Consider the following 12,098-nt stretch of genomic DNA (forward strand, 5'->3'; position numbering starts at 1 on the left):
CTGCTGTTTGGTGCTGGCAACTGCTCGAGTTCAGGCTGAAGGTGATACCGAGACTAGTAGGACTATACTTCTTCTTTGTGTAAAGTTTGTTCTTGGAGAAAGGACTGTATATGTCATCTTATTGTGTCTGAGAGGAAGCTATAACCTCTGGTGCTGGCAGTGTCAGCCAGAAACTGACATGGAGAGGACTGTAATGTGGTCAGGCAGCCCGCACTGACATATGTGTCAGCCAAAAGAAATGTTAAACTGCTGTGATACCTTTGTGCCCAAAAGAGCCAGGGAAGTTTTAATTAGTAGGAGTGTTTTCCTTAACTTCTAAAGCCTAATCCTGGGGTGCGTTTTATAGTAAGGTGCATCCTATAGTCCGAAAAATACATAATATCAAGATTACTGACATCATGCAATGCTATTCAAGTTTGTGTTGCTAGTGTAATAATATATTCTGCAGATATTGAATATACAGAACTCCTTTGTTACTGTATGTATCCTTGTAATTCCATTGTCTAGGTCTGCTTTTAAACTGACCGGTATTTTCCTGTACAATTTGTCCATGAACGCTAAGTATACAAGTAAGTTATTTGTACTCGCCTGTATTATTGAGGTCAACTGTGATCTTTAAGTCTGACTGGAAAAGATTTCATTTCCTCAAGTGATAAATGATAGGACATTCAAAGCCCACCTTAATGACAATTAATTTACAGACCAGGGAAATTATTTTAATTGGTTTTCCCACTAGCCTTTGTCTAAATAAAAACACCCATCATCCATTACCTGACTACACACATACCCGTCATGTAAAGAAAAGGGTACTGTGTCAACCGCCTTTGTTTTTCTTAGTGTTTAAACTTAATTTGTCTTTCTAGTCATTAGCACAGTTCCGGCAAGTAATTAGCATTAGTGGAGATTGAGTGCAGTACAGTTACACAATACAAACTTGGCAAAAAGATAACAAATTAAAAAAGAAATATTAATAAGTCACAAAAGAGAGTTACAAAGCAGCATCGTTAAAATGGAAAGCACTAAAGGTAATTAATGACTCTTTATTACTGTAGTGTACAGGGTGCATTCATTCATACTACTTTTGTTCTACCAATTCAACTCTTTGCAAAATTCAAAAAGTGAAAAATTTTATAGGAAACAAGATATATAGTTTTTTTTTCTAACTCGTATACATTTTGATTTTTTCTACCATTTTGCATTTATTAAAATCATCCCTCTAAATAAATATAAAAGTGGCTTGTTTTGTTTTTTAGGTGCATACAAAAGTATTGACAACTGTGTCAAGTATTATTATAATAGTGTGGCACCCCTGAGGGTCCAGTCGCCACAGAGATACTGCACCTCACCCAGAGGTGTGGTATCCCACAACCAGGTAAGGTGGAGACACCCGACCACATTTCATCCCACATCCACGTAGCATAGCAAAGCACCCTTTATGGCTCCTGCTTTGGAACACGAAGGGTAGATTCGTAGATTGAGAGCGGCAGAATGATAGGAAGTTAGAGTCCCGTCACATTTAGCGATGCACCAGTGATCCCGATCACGATACGACCCGGTCAGGATCGCTGGTGCATCGCTAAATAGTCGCTAGTGAGCTGCCAAACAGGCAGATCTCACCAGCGACGTAGCAGCGGGCAGCGGTCGTTACTTACCTGTCAGACGCGGCGATGAAGACGTCCTCCCGACTGCGTCCACGCATCGCTCGTCAGCGCCAGCAGGAAGCCCAGCAGGAAGCGGCCGTCGAGAAACGGTCCAGGACGTTCTCGCGCGATCAGCGATAGCCAGCGGGGGAGCCGGTCGGAGGTAAGTATCACACATAGCGATATCGCTAGCAATATCGCTACTGCGTCACAAAATCGGTGACGCTTAAGCGATATCGCTAGCGATCTCGCCTAGTGTGACGGGGCCTTTAGGTCAGATTCCCTCAAAAGGAGGGTCGGAGAAGGACATGTCTGAAGCAGCTCTTGTGATTAGAGGCTGCTGGACGGATTGGATTATAAGGAAAGCTCCCAAAAGGAAAGGTAGTTCTTCTGAGACATAGCTGGAGTATACTCCCCGTGGGTCTCTTATCCACGCTGACTGACATCAGGTAGAGGAAGAAACTGGTCGCAAAGGGTCACGGCCCCTAGCCTAGTGATCGTACTTCTGGGCGCTACTAGCAAGCCGATAGCTGTGGTGACTTTATGGACCACAGCCCCCTACCACAGTTACTCTGACTGGAAAGGCAGCTACATAGGATCAAAGAAACAGAAGAGTATGCGTTATCTGGCAGGATTAGCAGCTGCTGGCCTGGGACGATAATTGTGAAGTGCTGAGAAGGAAGGAAAGTGCAAAGCAACATATTGTGTGGAGACGACCAGGAAAGGTACAGTGCTGTGCAAATTAATTGGGACAAAGCATTTTTTTTTAAGTAAAATGGTAAGTTGGTTACCAGTCAGCGATTCAAACCAGTTTTATCTGCTTTGAACAGGTGTGAGTGCCTGTTCAAAGCAGTTAAAACTGGTTTGAATCACTGACTGTTAACCAACTTACGATTTTACTTAAAAAAATGCTTTGTCCCAATTAATTTGCACAGCACTGTACATACTGACAGGGATTGCTGGAAAGGGTGTACTTCATTCTACATGGAAGTTGGCTAGACCCCTCACCTGGAGAACGCAGCACTGAAGCGGGCATCTGTACTGCAGACAGAACTGTGAGTAAAGTGTTGGAACGGCATACAACTGTGTCATCTGCCTCCTTTCTGCGCCAATGTAATAAAACTAAAGGAACAAAAAAGCGCAATAGGGTCTTATCCGGGTTATTGCTGGAAAAATAGATTAGAATTTACTCACCCTTTTTAGGAGAGATTAAAGCATGTGGGATCAGTAATCTGCTTGCTGCACGTCCAAAGGTCAACTCTGCGACCGCTTCAAACATCAGATTTCGGAATAAATTCTTGGACTTTTGTGCGCTACCAGATAAAATCACTAATCCAGTGTTTAGGAGAAAGATTAATCCATTTATTTCCCAACGCGTTTCGAAATGTATACCATTTCTTCTTCAGGGGATGACATATACACTCACTGGCCACTTTATTAGGTACACCATGCTAGTAACGGGTTGGACCCCCTTTTGCCTTCAGAACTGCCTCAATTCTTCGTGGCAGAGATTCAACAAGGTGCTGGAAGCATTCCTCAGAGATTTTGGACCATATTGACATGATGGCATCACACAGTTGGCGCAGATTTGTCGGCTGCACATCCCTGATGCGAATCTCCCGTTCCACCACATCCCAAAGATGCTCTATTGGATTGAGATCTGGTGACTGAGGAGGCCATTTGAGTACAGTGAACTCATTGTCATGTTCAAGAAACCAATCTGAGATGAATCGAGCTTTATGACATGGCGCATTATCCTGCTGAAAGTAGCCATCAGATGCCTCTTCTTAGCTGAGAGGAGTGGTACCCAGTGTGGTCTTCTGCTGCTGTAGCCCATCTGCCTCAAAGTTCGACGCACTGTGCGTTCAGAGATGCTCTTCTGCCTACCTTGGTTGTAACGGGTGGCAATTTGAGTCACTGTTGCCTTTCTATCAGCTCGAACCAGTATGCCCATTCTCCTCTGACCTCTGGCATCAACAAGGCATTTCCGGCCACAGAACTGCCGCTCACTGGATTTTTTTTCTTTTTCGGACCATTCTCTGTAAACCCTAGAGATGGTTGTGCGTGAAAATCCCAGTAGATCAGCAGTTTCTGAAATACTCAGACCAGCCCTTCTGGCACCAACAATCATGCCACGTTCAAAGGCACTCAAATCACCTTTCTTCCCCATACTGATGCTCGGTTTGAACTGCAGGAGATTGTCTTGACCATGTCTACATGCCTAAATGCACTGAGTTGCCGCCATGTGATTGGCTGATTAGAAATTAAGTCTTAACACACAGTTGGACAGGTGTACCTAATAAAGTGGCCAGTGAGTGTATATGTCATCCCCTGAAGAAGAAATGGTATACATTTCAAAACGCGTTGGGAAATAAATGGATTAATCTTAAACCTAAACACTGGACTAGTGATTTTATCTGGTAGCGCACAAAAGTCCAAGAATTTATTCCGAAATCTGATCCTTTCTGCGCCTCTCACTTAGCACTGCTACATCCTCCACTCCACACTACCTCACCATCTACAAACTCATCTCTACTGCCCTGGGACTACAGTCCTGCCTGTGGACAGCTTTAACAACTCTGCTGCATCCTACCATCTGACCCAGAGAAGCAACACTGCAGCGCTGGTCACCAATGACCAGAATACCACAGGTGGTGTCACAAATTTATACAGAAACTTTATTCCCTATTCCATTCCCTAAGTTTACATGAACGCCTGGGGCCACGGACTGGGTCACTGCCACTGTGACACATCCCTTTAAGAAAACCGGCCCGGTACCGAGTATCCCATGGCCCCTGGGGAGCGTCAATAGTATGTAGTGTTATCACTAAGAAGTGTGGCATACCTTGCCGGTAGACTCCTCTAGTGACGGCTTATCTCTCAAGAGAAGAAACGTTCACAACTGCAACTTAACCCATTATCCCCCCCCTTCTGGGCCACAGAGGGCAAGTCAGGACACTGCCAAACATTAAAAAAAAGCACCACTCCAGCATTTTTTTCTTATTTCAGCGCTGGAGTGGTGCTACTAACGCAAGATCCCTGCACATAATACTACACTCACCACCTGCCGCCTTCAGCTCTTCCTGGTGCCCATTAGGTTCTGCGCTGTCAGTTTTGGACCGTAACTTCTGTTAGAGATAACGGTCACAAACTTTCAATGCAAGTCTATGAAAGCCATTACAGGGCTCGCTGCAGCAAACATTGAAAAGATCCCACACTGTGGGAGACTACCCCGGTATAAAAGGTGAAGACGGCAGATGGTAAGTATGAGACTAATTGCAATGGCGTTACATCTTTAGCACCACTACAGTACTGCAATAAAAAACATTGGAGTAGTGGTTTAAATGGTCAATGGGTACTGTTGAAAATTGGCCAGTTTGGCCAACATCCATGTAACAAACAGTGGGTATGGAAAGTATTCAGACCCCTTTAAATGTTTCACTCTTTGGTTCATTGCAGCCATTTGGTAACTTCAAAAAAGTTCATTTTTTTCTCATTAATGTACATTCTGCACACCATCTTGACTAAAAAAAAACAGAAATTGTAGAAATTTAGAAATTGTAGAAATGTTTGCAAATTTATTAAAAAAGAAAAGCTGAAATGTCACATGGTCATAAGCATTCAGACTCTTGGCTCAGTCACTCATATTTAAGTTATATGCTGTCCATTTCCTTGTGATCCTGCTTGAGATGGTTCTACTCCTTCATTGGAGTCCAGCTGTGTTTAATTAAATGGATAGGACTTGATTTGTAAAGGCACACACGTGTCTATATAAGACCTCACAGCTCACAGTGCATGTCAGATCAAACGAGAATCATGAGGTCAAAGGAACTTGCCAAGGAGCTCAGAGACAGAATTGTGGCAAGGCACAGATCTGGCCATGGTTACAAAAGACTTTCTGCAGTACTCAAGGTTCCTAAGAGAACAGTGGCCTCCATAATCCTTAAATGGAAGAAGTTTGGGACCACCAGATGTCTTCCTAGAACTGGCTGTCCAGCCAAAATGAGCAATCATGGGAGAAGAGCCTTGGTGAGAGAGGTAAAGAACCCCAAGATCACTGTGGCTGAGCTTCACAGATGCAGTAGGGAGATGGGTGAAAGTTCCACAAAGTCAACTATCACTGCAGCCCTCCACCAGTCAGGCCTTTATGGCAGAATGGCCCAACGGAAGCCTCTCCTGAGTGCAAGACATATGAAAGCCCGCATAGAGTTTGCTAACAAAAAAAAACACATGAAGGACTCCCAGACTGTGAGAAATAAGATTCTCTGTTCTGAAGAGACGAAGATAGAACTTTCTGGTGATAATTCTAAGTGGTATGTGTGGAGAAAACCAGGCACCGCTCATCACCTGCCCAATACAATCCCAACAGTGAAACATGGTGGTGGCAGCAGCATGCTATGGGGGTGCTTTTCAGTTGCAGGGACAGGACGACTGGTTGCCATTGAAGTAAAAATGACAAGTACAGAGATATCCTGAATGAAAACCTCTTCCAGAGTGCTTCGGATCTCAGACTTGGCCAAAGGTTCACCTTCCAACAAGACAAGGACCCTAAGCACACAGGTAAATTAACAAAGGAGTGGCTTCAGAACAACTCTGTGACCACTCTTGACTGGCCCAGCCAGACCCCTGACCTAAACCCAATTGAGCATCTCTGGAGAGAAAAGAAAATGGCTGCCAACCAACGTTCACCATCCAACCCAACGGAACTGGAGAGGATCTGCAAGGAAGAATGGCAGAGGGTCCCCAAATCCAGGTGTGAAAAACTTCTTGCATCATTCCCAAGAAGTTCATGGCTGTACTAGCTCAAAAGCGTGCTTCTACTCAATACTGAGCAAAGAGTCTGAATACTTATGACCATGTTAAATTTCAGTTTTTCCTTTTTAATAAATTTGCAAAAATGTCTACATTTCTGTTTTTTTCAGTCAAGATGGGGTGCAGAATGTACATTAATGAGAAAAAAATGAACTTTCTCGAAGTTACCAAATGGCTGCAATGAAACAAGAGTGAAAAATTTAAAGGGGTCTGATACTCCACAGAGAGAAAATGATTTATTGGATAATGCAGTTATTCTACCCTAGAAGCAATGTTTTTTCATAGTAGACAGATCTCAGTATGACAGCACATTGAATATTGTTGTATAATTGTACTATTATATTATTTTTTATGCTTACTTATGTAGCGCTATCATATTCTGCAGCTCTTTACAGACAACAGCATCAGTCCTCATTGGAACTCACAATCTAAATTTCCTATCAGCATTTCTTTGGAATTTGAAAACTCATGCAAACATGGAGAACACATTAATCTTTATTTTATTTTTACATAGCTCTAACATATTCCGCAGCGCTTTACAGTTTGCACACATTATCATCACTGTCCCCGATGGGGCTCACAATCTAAATTCCCTATTAGTATGTCTTTAGAATGAGGGAGGAAACCGACGTACCCGGAGGAAAACCACGCAAACACGGGGAGAACATACAAACTCCTTGCAGATGGTGTCCTTGGTGGGATTCGAACCCAGGACCCCAACGCTGCAGCGCTAACCACTGAGCCACCGTGCCACCCATTAAGTCCTTAAAGATGTTGTCCTTGTTTGGGATTACAACAAGGTAAGGCTACAGTGCTGCCCATTATATGATCATACTAGGGATGAGTGAACCAGTGAAAGTTCTGATTCTGGTACCCAACCCTAACTTTAGTTCAAAGAACTGTAGCCAAACTTGAACCAGACCCCAAACCCCATTGAAAACAATGAAGAGCTGAACTTTGTATCTGGGAAAAAGACCAATCTGTCTCTCTCTCTGCAACAGACTTCCCTCAGAAGTTGCACTCCAAATACCATAATGGGAAACGTCTGTGATCAGCGTTTAGAACCGGACACTAACTGAACTTTTAAGTTCGGGTTCACTCATCTCTACACCTTACTCTATTTTTGCTATTATTTGTGGATGGTACATAACTAAAAATCTGAAAATGGTGGATTAGATGTGAGAAGTAAAATAAATTAAATTAGCATATGTGTAAGTCATAGAAATCAAAAGTTTACAATGTTAAAGTGATTCCTCTTTACCACTATTTATGGATTGCAAGTATCTCATTATAGCCATGAGTAGGGATTCCAGTATTGCTAAACTCTCTTCAGAAATAAATATGTACATTTGGTAAAACCCACATTTTATCATAATATAATTTAATATTAGTTCAACAAGAAGGAGAGAAAGAGAAAAAAAAAAAGCTCTGTTGGCTGGACATTTGATTCCTGTTTGCTCCAGTCTGGCATTCTTTGTCTGCTTTGTTGAGTAGTTTAGTCTAACATTTATTCAATAATCCTTTCTTTAATGAGCTTCCTCGAAAGTTGACCTATTAACTGTACGCATTAGAGGGAAATAGTGGCCATACATGAACTCTACTGTTTATAGGGAACGTTGCACCAATCTGGAGCAAAAGAAATGAAACAATCCATATGGTACATGTACAACATGTCTTTATATATAGCTAAAACTCTACTGACAGCTTATACAGTATACAACAAAATCTTTTAGTAAGTCATACATTTTATTTGTAGGTTAAGAGTATAAAACATGAATTAAAAATTGATTAATGTAAGATTGTTATTATAAATGTGAATAGTATTCACCTAATAGTTTATTTCATGTTTTTCGTTAATTATTTTTCACCCGCTGCTCTCTTGTTCTCTGGACACGTTATGTAACCTGTATTCTTTTGTGTTCTAAACCAGTCAATAAACCAAATCGTTGAGGATTCGTCAGGTATCTAATTTCTATACGTGTGCTGCTCCGCAGACCAATGGAAGTATACAAATGACACATATTTCCTAGTGCAGTACATACGGTAACTGAATCCGTGCCAGACTGCTATTTGCTCGAGCCAAAAGAATTTAAGATTGAACACAACATTTTCCTGTGCTTGCCAGTGCTACAAGATAAATTTCTTAGCTGGAAATGTCTACTAAGAGGCGCACAAGAAAGCATTTTTGAAAATTTCCAGTCGGTCTTTGATGTTCTTACAAGGTCCACTCAAGAACTTGTTTGCCTTTGGACATAATCCCAGAAAATATCTCTGCACATTTACAGTAAAAAGTTTGTGATGACTGTATATCTCCATTTTAATACCACACATGAGAAAAAAAAAATACCGGCGTTAAATTAAAAATATCCTACTACGAGTCATGCACACTAACGTCTTTGGGATTCATGTCAGATTCTGAGTTTGGCCTTGACACATTTCCAAGATCATATAATACCGTATTTTCATATGGCTGTATCTACAGCATGCTACACTGAATGCCATTTTTCGAACCAGATTCTTCCCCAGAAACACAACAGTGCCCACAATACACTGGGCACTAAATTACATACTTTACATAGCATTATGGTCTGAAATATTAAGCATCCAAAAAAACAAAAATCTAGGATGAAACTATTGCATTACTTATCCATGCAAAGAGAAAAGGTCGCACTCATCGAGATGGAAGTTTCACTGATTTATTGACATATCATGAACATGTCAAGTCGGGGGAGTGACATAAGGAGTTCAAGAGAGGCTGACAACGGCCGTTTCGCGCTGCTCGAGCGCTTCGACGGGTCCCCGGAGTGCGACCTTTTCTCTTTGCATGGATTCCCAGGATTTACTGTTTCCAGGTCTGGCACCCGAGATTCCCAGCTGCTGGGCTTCTGTATGCCGCACATCATTTGAAGTCACACGGTAACAGCGGTGCCGTCCGCTTTTTATCTTGAGTTTTGTGATTTAATATTGCATTACTTACTTTCCATAGCATGAAGATACTCCATATGAAGGGCTGCGGCTCCAGCACCTGGAGTTGCTGGGGAAGTGATGATATCAGCATACGGACTGCGCTGTCCTGTAAGCAGGGCCATATGTTGGTAATATTCAGCAGGGCTCACACTGGCATGTGGAACTGCAAAATACAATAGACAGGTGCATAATCAAATGCTTTAATGTTTTTACGCCACAAGCATCAAGATGTTTTTTAAGCATGATACCTAGACAGATGAAAAAAAAATTAGGGAACACTAGCACATCTTAATATGACCCCAAGACAATTAAACTTTAGGGATACCGAGCTATCCAGTTAGGAAGCACCAGCGATCGTGAATCAATTTTGCCTGCTTTGGTGCTAATGAAAGTGACATCCAATGCAGTGGAGAAGCAACATATGAAAATCCCTAAACAAGGAATAGTTTTGCTGGTTTAGGTGGTGGCCACGGACTACCACTCTCTCCTTATCCTTCCTGACTGATTCTTCCAAAGCTTTGCCTTTTGGTAGTTTAGAAAAGATAGCATGAAGTGGAACCTGCAGCCCATTCAGGCTGAACTGGTAGCCCAGTTCTTATGGAATGGCACATCCATATGTGCTATGTCAAGAAGGTTTCCTGTGTCTCCAAGTGCAGTATCAAAAAACATGTAACAAACAAGTAACCAGTAGCCAGCCTGTTACATGAAGAGAGCTGGACAGGGTCAGTATATACTGATTTGTTCGAGGAAGAACAGAAGGAGCACTGCCAGAGCACTACAAAATGGCCTCTAGTGGATACTTGTGTTGTAAGTTTCGGACCAGACTCTTTAAGGTGACATGAGAGCAACAATATCCTGTCTAAGGGCCAAATGGACATTGAGCCCGATATCCATGGTATCAGGCTCTTCGCAGTCCAGCTGCATGCAGATGAATTGACATCTGCCAGAGAACACTTAAATTGACAAGTCCACTAGTGTTCCCCATTTCTTCACAGATGAGAGCAAGTTCACGCTGAGTACATGTGACAGGTATGAAAAAAGATTATAAAAACTTAATTCCAGCTTACCCAGTTGCTCATCCACCTAAGGTTCAGACACCAGCCTCGCCCTGGCCTCACATCAAGGATAATAGGAAAAATTGGAGTCCAGCTCAACAGGACTGGATTTTTCCTTTCTTTTTCAAAAGAAATTACAGTGCATACAAAAGAAAAATGTACATGGTCGACATGACCCAGTCGACGTGTTTCGACTGCACTAAGCCGTCTTACTCATGCTTAGTGCAATTGAAATGCATTGACAGGGTCATGGGTCAACTAGGTCATGAAAAAAGATACCATGGTGAACACTATGCCACCTGCAACGTTATCCAGCATGACTGGTTTGGCTGTGAGTCAGTGACGGTCAAAGGAAGCATATTTTTCAAGGGTCGGAAAGACAATGATAACCTGACTGCTGTTGTACAATGTGAAATTCTCAGAGCCATTCTCGGACCTTATGCTGGTGAAATGGCCCCTGGATTCCTCCTACTGCAGGAGGTGCCTAGCCTCTTGTGGCCAGAGTGTATAGGCAGTTACTGGACGATGCAGGTATTGATGCAATTGACTGGTTCCACATTCTTCAGAGCTGAATCTAACTGAAAATCTCTAAGACGTTATGTATTAGTGCATCCGATGCTGTCAAGTAGTAAGTACCATAGATTATTTAGCAGCTCACTGATGCCCTGATCCAGGTCTGGAAGGAGATCTCCAAGACACCATCTGCCATTTCATAGGGAGTATGACCAAATATTGTTGTGTTAAATACATAAAAAAGAAAGAGCAAATGGGTTGTTCTGAACTGAAGTGAAAGAATGCAAGATGTCAATCCAGTAGTATGTGGTTTATTTGTCAATGCATTTCAAAATATACAAATTCTTTATCAGGACAACCATGATACCACTGGATTGGCATCCTCCATTCTTTCACGTCAGCAGAGAACGACCAGATTGCTCTCTCTTCTCATGCATTTATTTCCTTGTGGGTCTGCAGCAACCTAAAGCGCTATCAGTGGTCATGTGCACACAACCCAGTTGAGCACAATTTGTGCATATCTGTTAATATTGCTACCCAGATAATACCCTATATTTTGTGCTTTATCTCCTTCCATTTTTTCCTTCTCAGATACTGTGGGAGGAGACAGAGGCACGTTGGGGCCATACACACTGAGTCACAATATGAGCTGAGCTTCCATTTTGAAATTCACGAACATTAGAGGTGGATCTAGTCTGTGCAGTCCTCTTTCTGAAGCTTCTCTATTCTTTAAAGTAAATTTTGCACACCTTTGTACAAACTATAATATATAATATTTAACCATCGAGGAATTAATAGATGCCTGATTATTTTTTTTTTATTACATCATCCCTTTTATGTTTTATATTTGGACAATCTTATTTATCTGGCTGAAAATCTGTCAGCTTTGTTAGGCTAGTTTCACATTAGCGTTTACGGCCGCAGCGTCGGGCTGCGCATGGGCGCTGCTAAGCCCCGCCCCCCTGCCGCGCCTCCACCGGTAGCTCCGCCTACGGGTGCATGATGCTGCATGCGTCCTGCGTCCCCTATCTTTAGCACTGGGGACGCAGGCCGAGCGCAGGTATGCGTTTGGCGGCGCATGTGTCCTTTTGACGGTGCGCCAACCAACGCC

At 42.4% G+C, this 12,098-nt stretch overlaps 1 protein-coding gene across 5 annotated transcripts in view; it reads right to left on the reverse strand.

Annotated features, from left to right (window-relative positions):
- The window catches only part of GLI3 (GLI family zinc finger 3), a 318,573-nt gene that overhangs the window by 91,922 nt on the left and 214,553 nt on the right, over positions 1-12,098 (reverse strand). For all 5 annotated transcript variants that reach the window (XM_073550017.1, XM_073550020.1, XM_073550019.1 and 2 more), the window contains one exon: positions 9,430-9,582. In XM_073550017.1, the coding sequence (XP_073406118.1) occupies positions 9,430-9,582 (153 nt within the window). The remainder of the gene's footprint in view (positions 1-9,429; positions 9,583-12,098) is intronic.

The sequence above is a fragment of the Dendrobates tinctorius genome, unplaced genomic scaffold (assembly GCF_039654945.1).
Source record: "Dendrobates tinctorius isolate UK_male_01 unplaced genomic scaffold, ASM3965494v1 ptg000162l, whole genome shotgun sequence".
NCBI lineage: Eukaryota > Metazoa > Chordata > Amphibia > Anura > Dendrobatidae > Dendrobates > Dendrobates tinctorius.